We start from the raw sequence: 16,387 nt of genomic DNA, 5'->3' as shown, positions 1-16,387 counted from the left end.
GCCAAATAATATTCTATTGTATAAATATACCACATTTTATTTATCCCATTCATTATTGGATGGACATTTGGATTATTTCTACTTTTGGGTGTTATGAATAATGTTGCTATGAACATTCATATTAAAGTTTTTTTGTGGACATATGTTTCATTCTCTTAGATCCTCTAAGAGGCTTATAGTTTTAGGTCTCACATTTAGGTCTGTGATCCATTTGAGTTAATTTCTGTGTATGGTGTGAGGTAGGGTTTCAAGTGCAGTGTTTTGGATGCAGATATCTAGTTGTTCCAGTACCATTTGTTGAAAGGGCTCTTCTCTCCCCATTTCATTGTCTTGGCATACTTATTGAAAGTCAGGGCTGGGCGTGATAGCTCATGCTTGTAATCCCAGTATTTGGGAGGCTGAGGTGGGCAGATCACCTGAGGTCAAGAGTTCAAGATCACCCTGGCCAATATGGTGAAACCCTGTCTCTACTAGAAATGTAAAAATTAGCCAGGCGTGGTGGCGCACCCCTGTAGTCCCAGCTACTTGGGAGGCTGAGGCAGAAGAATTGCTCCAACCCGGGAGGCGGAGGTTGCAGTGAGCCGAGATCGCGCCACTGCACTCCAGCCTGGGCCACAGAGCGAGACTCTGTCTCAAAAAAAAGAAAGAATGTCAGTTGACCATAATTAAGCATTTACTTCTGGACTTTCAATACTGTTGCTTTGGTCTATGTATCTATCCTCATGCTAGTACCATTCTGTCTAAATTACTGTAGCTTTGTAGTTAAGTTTTGAAATCAGTAAGTGTGAGTCCTCCAACCTTGTTCTTTTTCAAGAGTGTTTTGGCTGTTTAGGGTCCCTTGCATTTCCGTATTCAGGCATACTTTGTTTTACTGCACTCTGCTTTGTTATAATTCACAGATATTACATTTTCTACAAATTGAAGGTTTGTGGAAACCCTGCATAGAGCAAGTCTGTTGGCACCATTTTTTCAACAGCATATGCTCACTTCATGTCTCTGTGTAAGCATTTATTAGCAATAAAGTATTTTTAAAGTCTGTACTTTTTTTAGACAAAATGGTATTATACATTTAATAGACTATAGTATAGTGTAAGCATAACTTTTTTTTTTTTTTTTTTGAGACGGAGTCTCACGCTGTTGCCCAGGCTGGAGTGCAGTGGCGCGATCTCGGCTCACTGCAAGCTCCGCCTCCCGGGTTCCCGCCATTCTCCTGCCTCAGCCTCCTGAGTAGCTGGGACTACAGGCGCCCGCCACCGCGCCCGGCTAATTTTTTGTATTTTTAGTAGAGACGGGGTTTCACTGTGGTCTCGATCTCCTGACCTTGTGATCCGCCCGCCTCGGCCTCCCAAAGTGCTGGGATTACAGGCTTGAGCCACCGCGCCCGGCCAGCATAACTTTTATATGCACTGGGAAACCAAAAACTTGTGTTACTTGCTTTATTGTGATACTTACTTTATTGCAGTAGTCTGGAACCAAACCCACAATATACATGAGGTATGCCTCTACGTTTTAAAGTCAGCTTGTCAATTTCTGCAAACAAAGCCAACTGGGATTTTGATATTGATCGTATTGAATCTGTAGATCAATTTGGGCAATATTGTCATCTTAACAGTATTAAGTATTCAGATCCATGAACATGAGATATATTTCCATTTATTTATTATTTCTTTAATTTTTCTCAAGAATGTTTTGTAGTTTTCAGTGTATAAATCTTACACTTTTTTTGGGAGGCCGAGACGGGCGGATCACGAGGTCAGGAGATCGAGACCATCCTGGGTAACACAGTGAAACCCCGTCTCTACTAAAAATACAAAAACTTAGCCGGGCGAGGTGGCAGGCGCCTGTAGTCCCAGCTACTCGGGAGGCTGAGGCAGGAGAATGGCGTGAACCCGGGAGGAGGAGCTTGCAGTGAGCTGAGATCCGGCCACTGCACTCCAGCCTGGGTGACAGAGCGAGACTCCGTCTCAAAAAAAAAAAAAATAAATAAATAAATAAATAAATAAATAAATAAATCTTACACTTTTGTTAAATTTATACCTAAGGGTTTTTTGGGTGCTATTGTATATGACATTGTTTTCTTAATTTTGTTTTTGGAATATTAATTACTAGTATATAAAAATATCTGCTGGGCATGGTTGCTCACATCTGTAATCTCATCACTTTGGGAGGCCAAGGTGGACGGATCACCTGAAGTCAGGAGTTCGAGACCAGCTTGGCCAACATGGTGAAACCGTGTCTCTACAAAAATACAGAAATTAGCCAGGCGTGGTGGCGGGTGCCTATAATCCCAGCTACTCGGGAGGTTGAGGCAAGAGAATCGTTTGAACCCTAGAGGCAGAGAATGCAGAGAGCCGAGATTGTGCGATTGCACTGCAGCCTGGGTGACAGAGCAATAATCTGTCTCAAAAAAAAAAAAAATTATATGTGTATATATAATTGCTTTTTGTCTACACAATGATATTTTTACACCTAAAAAAATTAAGTTTCTTAGTATTTTCTAGTACCCAATCCACATTCAGATTTTCTTGGTTTGCTCATATTAGGAGCTACATATTAGAACTACATGTTACATTTGGTTATTAAGTCTCTTAGACTTATTTTAATCTGAGGCAATTCTTTTTATTTTTTATTTTATTTATTTATTTATTTATTGAAGACAGAGTCTCACTCTGTCGCCAGGCTGGAGTGCAGTGGCGCAGTCTCAGCTCACTACAAACTCCGCCTCCTGGGTTCAAGTGATTTTCCTGCCTCAGCCTCCCGAGTAGTTGGGACTACAGGTACATGCCACCATGCCCAGCTAATTTTTGTAGTTTTAACAGAGACGGGGTTTCACCGTGTTGGCCAGGATTGTCTCAATCTCTTGACCTTGTGATCTGCCCACCTTGGCCTCCCAAGGTGCTGGAATTACAGGCATGAGCCACCACGCCCAGCCAATTCTTTTTATTTTAAAAAATATTTTTCAGTCGAGCATGGTGGCTCATACCTGTAATCCCAGCACTTTGAGAGGCTGAGGCGGGTGGAACATGAGGTCAGGAGTTCAAGACCAGCCTGGCCAAGATGGTGAATTCCCCATCTCTACTGAAAATACAAAAATTAGCCAGGTGTGGTGGCGGGCCCCTGTAATCTCAGCTACTCGGGAGGCTGAGGCAGGAAAATCGCTTGAACCTGGAAGGCGGAGGTTGCAGTGAGCCAAGATTGCACCACTGCACTCCCGCTGGGGCACAAGTGTATATATACACACACACACACACGCGCACACACATATTTTTCATAGTTGACTTGTTGAAAAGAGTGAGTCGGATAGCCTGTAGAAATTCCCACATTGTAGGTGGGAGTGGTGCCTTGTGCCTGTAGTTCCAGCTACTTGGGAAGCTGAGGCAGGAGGATTGCTTGAGCCCAGGAATTCAAGGCTGCAGTGAGCCAAGATTATGCCACTACACTCCATTCTAGGTGACCGAGTGAGACACCAACTCAAAAGGAAAGAAAAGAAAGAAAAATATACCACATTCTGGATTTGTTGGTCTCTTTCTTCATGGTGTCAGTTAACTTGCATCTCTATCCCCTTTATTTCGCTTTAACTGAAAACTGTCTCTGAAGCACGGGTTCCCAACCTTGGCTACAAACTGAGAAGTTTTAAAAGTTAGTGATGTCTAAGCCTCACCTCAGAGATTCTGATTTAATTGGCCTAGGGCAGTAGTCCTTAAACTTTAGCAGGCATCAGAATTACCTGAAGGGATTGTTAAACACAGATTGATGGGTGTCACACCCAGAGTCTGATTCAGCAAGGCTGCGGCAGGGCCTGAGAATTTTCATTTCTAATAGTTTCCAGGTATTGCTTCTGCTGGTTTGGTGAATGCACTTTGAGAACTCTTGGTCTCTCATGAGGTCTGGGCAAGATATTTTTCAAAACTCTGGAGGTAATATTAATGTGCAGCCTGGCCTGAGAAATGTGGAGCTAATGGTTTCAGCCAACAGATGATCTCTTTGTCTGGATCTATTATTTCATTAGTGGGATTACAAAATGACCATGCCTGGCCAAAGAAGAACTTTTCAAAGGGATTTTTTTTTTTTTTTTTTTTTTTTTGAGACAGAGTCTCGCTCTGTCGCCCAGGCTGGAGTGCTGTGGCCGGATCTCAGCTCACTGCAAGCTCCGCTTCCCGGGTTTATGCCATTCTCCTGCCTCAGCCTCCCGAGTCGCTGGGACTGTAGGCGGTAGCCACCTCGCCCGGCTAGTTTTTTGTATTTTTTTAGTAGAGACGGGGTTTCACCGTGTTAGCCAGGATGGTCTCGATCTCCTGACCTCGTGATCTGCCCGTCTCAGCCTCCCAAAGTGCTGGGATTACAGGCTTGAGCCACCTCGCCCGGCCCAAAGGGATTCTTTTAATGACCAAATTTTAAATTGGGAAAAGAGCCCTTAAAATTAAATGTTTGCACAGGGTGCGGTGGCTCAAGCCTGTAATCCCAGCACTTTGGTAGGCCGAGACGGGCGGATCATGAGGTCAGGAGATCGAGACCATCCTGGCTAACACGGTGAAACCCTGTCTCTACTAAAAATACAAAAAACTAGCAGGGCGAGGTGGTGGGAGCCTGTAGTCCCAGCTACTCAGGAGGCTGAGGCAGGAGAATGGCGTAAACCCGGGAGGCGGAGCTTGCAGTGAGCTGAGATCCGGCCACTGCACTCCAGCCTGCGCGACAGAGCAAGACTCTGTCTCAAAAAAAAAAAAAAATTAAATGTGGGCAAGGTGCGGTGGTGCACACCTATAATCCCAGCACTTTTGGAGGCTGAGGTGGGCTACTTGCCTGAGCTCAGGAGTTCAAGACCAGCCTGGCAACATAATGAAACCCTGTCTCTACTAAAATACAAAAAAATTAGCTGAGCATGGTGGCATGTGCCTATAGTCTCAGCTACTCCAGGGGCTGAGGTACGAGAATCGCTTGAACCTGGGAGACAAAGGTTGCAGTGAACTGAGATTGTGCCACTTTACTCCAGCCTGGGTGACAGAGTGAGACTCTGTCTCCAGAAAAACTAATTAATTAATTAAATGTGTGTGTCGGTCTGTCCTCTTTGTAGGTATGTACATCTAGAAAAAGATCAGGACAAAATATACCAAAATAATAATAGTTATCTCTGGATAGTGAAATTGTGGGTGATTATGTTTTTTACATTTTCTTTTTGTTGTTGTTTTTTGAGACAGAGTATTGCTCTGTTGCCCAGGTTGGAGTGCAGTGGTGCAATCTTGGCTCAGTGAAACCTCTGCCTCCCAGGTTCAAGTGCATTTCTTTTTTTTTTTTTTTTTTTTTTTTTTTTTGAGACGGAGTCTCGCTCTGTCGCCCAGGCTGGAGTGCAGTGGCGCGATCTCGGCTCACTGCAAGCTCCGCCTCCCGGGTTTACGCCATTCTCCTGCCTCAGCCTCCTGATTAGCTGGGACTACAGGCGCCCGCCACCTCGCCCGGCTAGTTTTTTGTATTTTTTAGTAGAGACGGGGTTTCAGTGTGTTAGCCAGGATGGTCTCGATCTCCTGACCTCGTGATCCACCCATCTCGGCCTCCCAAAGTGCTGGGATTACAGGCTTGAGCCACCGCACCCGGCCGTTCAAGTGCATTTCATGCCTCAGCCTCCCAAGTAGCTGGGATTACAGGTGCAGGTCAACCACACATGGCTAATTTTTATATTTTTAGTAGAGACAGGGTTTCATCATGTTTATCAGGCTGTTCTCGAACTCCTGACCTTAGGTGATCTGCCTGCCTCAGCCTCCCAAAGCACTGGGATTACAGGTGTAAGCCACTGGGCCCAACCTGTTTTTTACATTTTCTAATGAGTAAATAGGATCATTATAACCAGAAGAAAGCCAAATATGTGTTATAAAAAATATTTCTGAAATGTCAAAATAAAGAGAAAATTTTAGCTCCCCAAAATATTGTTTTTTCTAAGGAGTCTATTTTCATTATTATCTCTCTCTCTTTTTTTTTTTTTTTTTTGAGACAAAGAGTTTTGCTCTTTGGCCCAGGCTTATTTGGTGCTCTTTGGCATGATCTCGGCTCACTGCAACTTCTGCCCCCCGGATTCAAGCAATTCTCCTGCCTCAGCCTCCTGAGTAGCTGGGATTATAGGTACCCGCCACCATGCCCAGCTAAGTTTTATATTTTTAGTAGAGACGGGGTTTTGCCATGTTGGCCAGGCTGGTCTCGAACTCCTGACCTCAGGCGATCCACTGCCTCAGCCTCCCAAAGTGCTAGGATTACAGGCGTGAGCCACTGTGCCCGGCCTATATCTCTTTTTATATCTTTTGAGTAAACAGTGAGTCAACCTGTTTCCCACAGTACCCTCTACCTCTGTGCTGTTTGCTCTGTGTCCCTTCCATGTTCATTTCCTTTTGGCATTGTTTTGTCCTGAGGCTTTAGAAGAGTAAAGGCAGAGATGTAATGGGAGACAATCATCACCATAGAGAGACACCACTAGTGGGTTCCAGTTTCCTTGTTTGATGTGTTTCCTGGGCACTTGTCAGGCAGAGACTGTTCGTAGGAATGGTCTTCATTCTCAGTGCTCTCAGGGGCTGAAATCCACTCAGTCCTGCTTTTTATCCTGGTCAGTTAGAATGGGAAATTTTCCAGCTTGGACAACAAGCCATGGGATTGGAGTAAGGCAGTTTAATTTATTCTGTTTTTGGCATTTTGGAGGTTAATGACCTTCGTTAGCACCACCAGTGGCCCTCTAAAAGATACTTCAGGTAGCAAATGTTCACTCCAGTATAGCCCAGGCATCACCTCCCTCTTGAGCCTGTTCACATCCTGCCCCTTCCCAGGCAGAAGTGACCTCTCCATATTTCTAAGACAGACCGCTGTCAGTACCTATTATACCTAACAGGGCTGCACCATTACCCTTTGTTTCAGGCAGGAACCAGATGTCATTTGTGTCTGTATCTCAGCTCTTTGTATGATGTTAGGCCCATAGTACCTGCTGAGTAAATGTTTGCTGTGTGCCTTGACTCTTACCTAATTATTCACCATGCATGAGACCAGATAGCTGACACTTCATATGTATTCTGTGTCTGTTTTCACCTGTTATGTGTGCTCTTATAGGCATCTGATTATAGAAAACTTTATCCCTCTGGAAGAAAAAAGTAAAATTATGAATAGAGCCTTCTTTGATGAAGAGGAAGATCATTGGAAACTACATCCTATAACCAGACTGGAGTAAGTCACTATTAACTTTAAGTATATTTTCAAGTATGAGGGGAAAAGAATGAGTGATAACAAGACCCCTCCAGTCAACAAAGGGGTTTGGTAAGAACACAGTTTGGCTTCTTTAAACTCAAAACCCACTGCATTTCTGATTTTGTAGCTGCCATAGATCCACCAGGTAAAAGTGATGATGAGTGTGGTTTTAGGAATTAGGAGACTTTGTCACTAGTGAGTGAGCAAGTGACCTTTCCAAAGTTCCTGCATTTCTGTTTCTCCAGCTGTGAAGTGAACTACGCTAGGTCACAGGAGGAGCAATTCAGAGCTGTTGTCTTTGTGTGTCATTCTGACCCACAGTATTGAGAAGGATTCTCACTCTAAGTCTGGGTCCTGCTGGAAAGATGGGAGACACCTGGCAGGGATGCAGAGGTGGGGGGTATTGACAGCTATGCTTTGTGAATGCCGTCTAAGAACTGGGCGATGATTAAAATTCCTTCTGGCTTAAAAGATGCATGATGCTCTGAATCAGAAAGCAGCTCAAGCAGAAAACAGAAGCAGTTCTCGTCCCACTTATGTCAGCCCGCAGTCCAGGGAGATGCTTGCTTCAGATTCTATCAGAGTCTTCGAGTTCTGGTTCCTCAGGACTCCAGCCAGGGCTTTAACACTGCAGTTCATTTCCAGGAACCAGCAGATGATGAAGCGGCCAGTCTCAGCCGTGGGATATAAGAGACCATTGAGCCAGCACGCGAGAATGTCCATGATGATTCGTCCAGAGGCCCGATACAGGGTGAGAAGATCCTTTTGTAACAAATAATAAATAAGCCAAGCACAGTGACTCACACCTGTAACCCCAGCAGTTTGGGAGGCCGAGGTGGACAGATTGGTGGATCCCAGGAGTTTGAGACCAGTCTGGACAATGTGGCGAAACCCTAACTCTGCTAAAAATACAAAAATTAGCCAGATGTGGTGGTGTGTGACTGTAGTCCCTGCTACTTGGGAGGCTGAGGTGGGAGGATTACCTGAGCCCAGGAGGCAGAGACTGCATTGAGCTAAGATCATGCCACTGCACTCTAGCCTGGGTGACAGAGTGAGACCCTGTCTCAAAAAATAAATAAGTAAATATAATAAAAATAATAACGAATAGGCTGAGCACAGTGGCTCACGCCTGTAATCCCAGCTCTTTGGGAGGCTGAGGTAGGTGGATCACCTGAGGTCAGGAGTTTGAGACCAGCCTGGCCAACGTGGTGAAACCCCATCTCTACTAAAAACACAAAAATTAGCCGGGCATGGTGGCAGGCACCTGTAATCCCAGCAACTTGAGAGGCTGAGGCAGGAGAATCACTTGAACCCAGGAGGCAGGAGGCGGAGGTTGCAGTGAGCCAAGATTGTGCCATTGCACTCCAGCCTGGCTGGCAGAACGAGACTCCGTCTCAAAAAAAAAAAAAAAAGTACTAGAGAAAGAGTCCAAACATCCTGTCTGTCATGGCCAGTAAATATTAACAATGAGCTTCAAAATGGCTCTGTGGGAAGACTGGAGAGAACACAGATATGTAATGACAGGAGATGGACCTGTCGTAAAGAACTTCAGGTACTTTCATCTCACAAAATGTGTGTCAGTCATGTAGTCATTTAAAGGGACATCGAGGACTATTTTATGACCCCAAAATAGAAAAATAGAAGCTCTGCCATGAGAGCCTCTACTTTTTAGTTAAATTAAATTAATTTATTTATTTTGAGATGGAATCTCACTGTGTCGCCCAGGCTGGAGTGCAGTGGTGCAATCTATGCTCACTGCGACGCCCGTCTCCTGGATTCAAGCAATTCTGGTGGTTCAGCCTCCCTAGTAGCTGGGATTACAGGCACATGCCGAAACACCCAGCCAAGTTTTGTATTTTTAGTAGAGACGGGGTTTCACCATGTTGGCCAGGCTGGTCTTGAATGCCTGACCTCAGGTGATCCACCCGCCTTGGCCTCCCAAAGGACTGGGATTACAGGCATGTGCCAGCCAACACGCCCAGCTAATTTTTGTATTTTTAGTAGAGACAGGGTTTCACCATGTTGGCCAGGCTGCTCTCGAACTCCTGACCGCAGGTGATCCACCTGCCTCGGCCTCCCAAAGTGCTGGGATTACAGGCGTGAGCCACCGCGCAGGCCTTTTTTTTTTTTTTTTTTTTTTTTTGAGGCAGGATCTTACTGTGTCACCCAAGCTGGAGTACTGTAGCACAATCATAGTTCACTGTATCCTCAAACTCCTAGGCTCAAGTGATCCTCCTGCCTTGGCCTCCCGAAGCACTGAGATGACCATGTCCAGCTGAGCACTTGCTGTGTTCTGGGCATTGTACTCAGCACTTGACTGCTTTGTCTAATTAAGCTTCCCCATCTCCTCTATGCAGTCAGTCCTGTTGCTTAAAGGTCAGGGAGTGTGGCAAGTGGCTGAACTAGGATACACAATGTATTAAGTTATAGAGTAATTTGTAACAGAAGTATATATGTGAATATAAAATTTGGTGTGAAATATATCGAAATGTAAACTGTTTTTCTCTGGTTGGTGGAAGCACACTCAATATTTTTTTCTTTTGTTTTTTTTGTTTTTTTTTGTTTTTTTGTTTTTTGAGACGGAGTCTCGCTCTGTCACCCAGGCTGGAGTGCAGTGGCCGGATTTCAGCTCACTGCAAGCTCCGCCTCCCGGGTTCACACCATTCTCCTGCCTCAGCCTCCGGAGTAGCTGGGACTACAGGCGCCCGCCACCTCGCCCGGCTAGTTTTTTGTATTTTTTAGTAGAGACGGGGTTTCACCGGGTTAGCCAGGATGGTCTCGATCTCCTGACCTTGTGATCCGCCTGTCTCGGCCTCCCAAAGTGCTGGGATTACAGGCTTGAGCCACCGCGCCCGGCCAATATTTTTTTCTTTTTGCTCATCTGTATTTTATAACTATCAATTTATAACTATCAATAGGGAACTTGTATTATTTTTATAGTGAAAGATTTTCACTTGAAATATTTTAAATGTTTCTGAATCTCTCTTGGCAGCCAGAGCCAAACAGAAGATTACGATTAGTTAGCTCTTTGGGTGCCATTCTTCCGGGCTTTGAGTTCTTTAAAAGAAAGAAAGCAAAAGCAAAAAATTAGGTGGGGTTAGCATTGTAAAACTGCATCACTTCTTTTAGGCAGGCACTTTCTTGGTAGGCCCTGAATAACAAGCAGTTTGCACGTCTGTTCTTGGAGGGGCCCTCGATTGCTTGTACTGCCTGTGTCCAGTTGGAGGCTAACCTAGCTGGTGATGGCTCTGCTTCTGCAGGCAGAAAACATTGTGCTGTTAGAGCTGGACATGCCTAGCCGGACCACCAGAGACTATGAGGGTCCAGCCATTGCCCCCAAGGTTCAGGCTGCATTGGATGCGGCTCTGCAGGATGAAGATGAGATACAGGTGGATGCATCATCCTTTGAAAGCACTGCAAATAAGAAATCCAAGGCCAGGTGAGTGGCTTTGTTGATGTGTGTTTAAACAGAACATGTTTGAATAAGGACAAACCAAAGCAAGAATGCTTGTTTATCATGGAATACTTTGCAGAACACACTAGAAAATGTTGCCATATTACTCCTATGTTTACTTATTTATTCTACAAATATTTATAGTTGAGACACTATGCCAGGTATACTGAATACCAGAATACCTAATGTCCCCAGTCCCTTACTATAAGGTGAATGTGTTCTGGTGAAAGAGCAGTCAGTTTTTCAGTTCTCACGAGGTGTCCGGTAGTTCTAAGTGCTTTACAAACATTCTCTTAATGATTTCCTGTAAAAACTTATAAGGTAAATTTTATAATCAGTCCCATTTTATAGACAGGAAAACTGAAACGTAGAGAATTTGAGAAAGTATCCATCTCCAAGGAAACCCAGCAAGTAAGGGCGAAAGCGATAATTCAAAAATAGGTAATCCAGATCCATAACCCAGGCTCTGGGCCTCCATGCTAAGTTTATCTCACCCATTTGGTGCAAAAGTGGTAATTCTGTCTTATTACATTCTGGATTAGAAGTTTTAGGAAAACAATTGGGTGCAGAACCAAAATGGAAGAAGTTCTACCTGCAAATTTAATTTTTGTTACCAATCAAGCTTTGGTTTTAAAGGAAGAACAACTGCTAAGCATCAGAATCTCTTCTCTCATATTCCACACCTCTGTTCTGAGGCCATTTTGGCCATGCCCCAAGGTTCAGGCTGTGCCAGTCTAGTGGTTTTACAGTTGAACGTATCATCATTTTTAGGCCATTGAAGAATGGCCTGAAATGAAATGTTAATGACATCTGATGTGTCAGGGACAGAGATGGGGACATGTAATATAAACACGTGTTTGACTTTTGCAGGCCTAAAAGTGGAAGGAAGTCGGGATCCTCCTCCTCTTCCTCAGGAACCCCTGCATCTCAGCTTTATCCACAGTCTCGGGGGCTGGTTCCAAAGTAAAGCCAGCTCCTCCTCTCCCAGGGCGGAAACAGCATTTGCCTTCTGAGAGAAGAGACTAGCAAAAAGCTGCAGAGAGGACTCGGCCCAGACTCAGAACCATTCCCCTGAGGAGAAGTGATGGCCTCTTTGCAGATCAACCAGCTTAATCTGGTCAAACGTGCTGTTCCTAATCTGGCACTCAGCCCCTCTGGGAAACATCTTTTAATTAGCATCTCAGAAATGCATGGGTAAGGTAAAGTGCGATAGTCCAAGTGGAAAGCAAGAGAATGACCAGTGACCTTGCTTCCTTCCACCTTGCCTTCTTCTCCCCCTTCCCTTGCCCTCCGTTTCTCTCCTCTCTCCTTTTCCGGCCTGTTCTTTACATGGGGCTCCCTTCTTGTTGAACAATAGGGCAGAATCAGGAGTCCCCTTAGCAGGACCACATCTTCGGAGCCTCGGGATAAAATGACAGTGAGATTGAAAAGTGAAAAGCCTAGAACTTGACTAGGTGCCTGTTCTTGTAGGGAGAAATGAGAAATCGCATTTGAATCCAGGCCCCAGGTGGGCACCATCAGCCGTCTTGCCTCCATGCACCTCAGTAAGAAGTGGATCTGCCTTTGGGGCCTGCCCAGTGAGGAAATCTCTTCCAGTTTCTGCTTCTGAAGGATTCAATGTTGGGAGCAATAGAAATAACATTCCCTTTGCCTCCTCGGAGTATTTAGGGAAATAGCTTCTTTAAAACCTCAAAACCGTGACCATCCTGTCGAAGACCTAAGTCTGTAAGCTGGTGCCATGTCCATACACCATATCACTTTACTCTTCATTTGTCACCATTTTTTCCCATGCACGCGTACTCTGAGCATCCTTGTGTGGGCCCATCCTCTGTGTCCAGAGCATGCTGTGCAGTGGGCCTGTTTAGTGTGAGAAAGGAGGCTTGCTCTGCCTTCTCTGATGGGCTGGAGTTGAGGGAAGGAGCTGTATAGTGGCACTTTTGAATTCCCCGTTTTGTTCCATATTGGTATAGAGAGCAGAAGAGTAGCTAGGCAGATGCAGAGATGGAGACATGAGACTCAGTGCAGTGGGTAGGGAAGACATAACAGATGGAAGCAAAGGAATCCTGCCTGCCTTCAGCAGAGAATTCACCGAATCCTAGAACTGTGGCTCCCTCCAGGCAGAGCCTAAGATGTTGGTGAAGAGTAGCTGCGTGATTGAATAGGCTCAAAGGAGAGTTCAGAATTCCCGTTTACATATTAGTAGTTTGGTTTGTAAGTTTTAGTTCCTTGTATTATTGAGATTCAGAGCTTCATTTTATGTTGGTCATTAGGTGAATATTACTCATTTTTCCCCAAGAGAAGCTCATAAGTGTGTGTGGGTGTGAGAGCACGATGGTGCCTGTGGTCTGTGAATGTGTCCATGTGTGTCTGTAAGAGAGACAGAGACCAAGAACTTGCCCAATTTTAGAAATACACTAATGTGCAGTTGTTGCCTTTTGTCTGTCTGTATTAAAGGCCCATTGAATGACTAATCCAGGCTGGAAGCACTCCCATGTGGGTGTCTGAGTCCACGAGCCAAGCCTGAGGGGACAGTATGAGTCTCCAGGTCTGCCACACTGGTGCACCTTGCTGGCACGGTGCTTCAGGAAGGTGGCGACTCAGGTGGGCCTTGAGTTATATTTTAACTCAGCTGCTCAGTTCCCAGGGCACATTTCTGGATCAGAACCCATGGGAAATAGGAGGTACTAAGTGCAATGTCTTAGCATTCTGCAAGATGGAGATCTGTTGTCCAGCGGCTTATCTCCTTTTTAGTAACCCTTCTTTCTGAACCCAGGGCCCTTTTCAGCCTTCCCTCATCTTTTCTTGAGATCAAACCTTGCTTCTTTCTTATTTACTAAGAATTTGCCTGTTTGAATAAGAACAAAACGCTAAGGTGGGTAGCCTATGCTGGTTGTCTGCTGGTTACACGTGTCTCTCACACCACATTTCCTCAAAGCTAATCTGAATTCTGTAGGCTAAAAATACTCATGTAGCAAATCTGAGAATTGAAAACTGCAGATAACCGGCCGGGTGTGGTGGCTCACACCTGTAATCCTAGCACTTTGGGAGGCCGAGGTGGGTGGATCACCTGCAGTTAGGACTTCAAGACCAGCCTGGCCAACGTGGTGAAACCCCATCTCTACTAAAAATACAAAAATTTGCCAGGTGTGGTGGTGCATGCCTCTAGTCCTAGCTACTCGGGAGGCTGAGGCAAGAGAATCACTTGAACCTGGGAGGTGGAGGTTGCAGTGAGTCGAGATCACACCACTGCACTCCAACCTGGGCAACACTGAGACTCTGCCTCAAAAAAAAAAAAAAAAAAAAAGAGAAAGAAAACTGCAGATAACCCTATACGTTAATACTGGTATCTCGAGGTGACTCTTCTGACCAAGGGTGGTTAAGTGACACATAGAACTTTTCTAAGAGAAGACAGACAAGTTGACAGGCCTGTCTTGTACCCAGCTGTGTTTATGTGGTGGTCTGTGGAAACAAAAGAAAAGAAGACTTAGTTGGAAATGAAGCTGTCCCTTTCCAAGCAGTCTCTGGTGCTTTTCTTCTCTAAAAATGGATCCGATAAATATTTGAATAGAGCAGATTGTAGAATGTTGTGCTGCCACCAGAAAGCTGCTGCTTTGGGTTCTGCATTGAGCCAAATATGTAGAGGACCTACCAAGCCCACTGAGGGACCAGGTTTTCATGTCTCTAATCGTACCTAGAATGTTCTGAGCCATCTAAGGGCCTTTATGCCAGAAGCAGCTAGCAAAGCCAGAAAGCAAGTCTAACAGGATCTAAGATGGCCATCAGGAGAAGGAGTTTGAGACTGTGTGTGCAACCCCCAATAGACCCCCTTTTATTCTGATCTGGAGAATGTATCTGGCTTCATATTTTAAAGTCACATGTCTCTCAGACCCCTGGATTCAGAACCCAAGGCCACAAATCATAGGCATGAAGCACTTTCTTAAGACTGACCTAACGCTGGATTATTTCCCGTCTAATGCCTGCATGCTGCTTGAATTGCTCCACCCACACCTCCATGACCAAGGGCGCCAGAGTGCTGCAGCTCAGGCGTGGGCCGCTCTCTGCTTTTCCTGTCTGACTCTGACAAGTCCTCCCTCACTGAATGTAGAATCGTTGCCAAGTTTCTGAGAAGTGTCGATTCCCTGTTAACGTGGATATCAGTTTTGCCTCACATTTCCCACTTGAGGTTGAGGCGTACTGGAGACAACACCTCAGACCATCTGAACCCCATCAGTGGACGAAAATGGGGCTGTTAATATACTCTAAAAGCCATACTAAAAATGCTCTGAGGGAACTGGCTAAGAATAGTGGGCCTGGCGATTGTCTATCACGCAAGGCTTTGTTTTGTGCTGTTCAGAAATCTGTCATCTTTCTGCCTGCCCTTGTTGCCTGAATGAAATGCTTCTGGGGTTATTTATGAAGGAGTGATCCTGGGGCCGGCAGGAAGCAGTGGGCTTTATGGCTCCTTGAAGTTATTACTGATCTCGACCTTCTCTTTGGCTACCTTTAGACAAAGAATATGCCAATCAATACTTGGGGCTCTAAGTTTTACAATTGATATTTATTTGTATCATCTCTTTGTCTAGGAATGTAAAAGTGATTCTAAACTAAGATGTGTAATAAAAATCAATCAGATTTATTGTACCTACAAAAAGGTGTCCTCATAAATGACTAAGGCTTTTGAAAATGACATGCACGTGGCTGACATCCTGCCATTTTCAATAGACATTTTAATTGAGTGGGAGTGGGAAAATGAAGATTGAGTGGGGATGCTGGCATTATTTAATATAGCAACAAGGGGCAGGGTGTGGTGGCTCACGCCTGTAATCCTAGCACTTTGGGAGTCTGAGCCTGGTGGATCACTTGACGTCAGGAGTTGGAGACCAGCCTGGCCAACATGGTGAAACCCTGTCTGTACTAAAAATACAAAAAATGGGTGGGACATGGTGGTGTGCGCCTGTCATCCCAGCTACTCGGGAGACTGAGGCAGGAGAATTGCTTGAGGCGGAGATTGCAGTGGGCCAAGATTGCACCACTGCACTTCAGGCTGGGCGACAGAGCAAGACTCCATCTGAAAATAAATAAATAAAAATAAATAAATAAATAATACGGCAACAAGGAAAAGATACATAAAATGAAGAAGGACAGAGTGACAGGTGCTTTTCATGTTTTTCCATAGAGGTTCCTGAGACTGACCTGGGCAACAAGCATGAAATTTCTTTTAACTTTTGTGTTTTGTTTTAAAAATTATTTTAAATTTACTTTTATATGTCATACTTTAAAATATATGTGCCTTTTTTTTTTTTTTCCAGACAGGGCATCACTCTGTTGCCCAGGCTGGAGTGCAGTGGCATGATCATGGCTCTCTGCAGCCTCAGCCTCACAGGCTCAAGTGATCTTCCCACCTCAGCTGGGACTATAGGTGTGCAGCACTATGCCTGGCTAATTTTTTATTTTTTTGTAGAAATGGGGTCTCACGGCCGGGCGCGGTGGCTCAAGCCTGTAATCCCAGCACTTTGGGAGGCCGAGGCGGGCGGATCACAAGGTCAGGAGATCGAGACCACAGTGAAACCCCGTCTCTACTAAAAATACAAAAAATTAGCCGGGCGCGGTGGCGGGCGCCTGTAGTCCCAGCTACTCAGGAGGCTGAGGCAGGAGAATGGCGGGAACCCGGGAGGCGGAGCTTGCAGTGAGCCGAGATCGCGCCACTGCACTCCAGCC

The 16,387-nt window shown here is 45.2% G+C and overlaps 1 protein-coding gene across 3 annotated transcripts in view; it reads left to right on the top strand.

The window, feature by feature from the left end:
* LOC105496186 (kinesin family member 3B) overlaps positions 1-13,984 on the top strand; it is a 57,441-nt gene extending 43,457 nt beyond the window's left edge. For all 3 annotated transcript variants that reach the window (XM_011766344.3, XM_011766343.3, XM_071079530.1), the window contains exons 6-9: positions 7,081-7,194; positions 7,861-7,966; positions 10,476-10,654; positions 11,540-13,984. In XM_011766344.3, the coding sequence (XP_011764646.1) occupies positions 7,081-7,194; positions 7,861-7,966; positions 10,476-10,654; positions 11,540-11,636 (496 nt within the window). In that variant the 3' untranslated portion in view covers positions 11,637-13,984. The remainder of the gene's footprint in view (positions 1-7,080; positions 7,195-7,860; positions 7,967-10,475; positions 10,655-11,539) is intronic.
* Positions 13,985-16,387: the final 2,403 nt, after the last annotated feature.

Source organism: Macaca nemestrina, chromosome 15, assembly GCF_043159975.1.
Source record: "Macaca nemestrina isolate mMacNem1 chromosome 15, mMacNem.hap1, whole genome shotgun sequence".
Classification (NCBI taxonomy): domain Eukaryota; kingdom Metazoa; phylum Chordata; class Mammalia; order Primates; family Cercopithecidae; genus Macaca; species Macaca nemestrina.
This window is presented reverse-complemented; position numbering and strand designations above follow the sequence as displayed.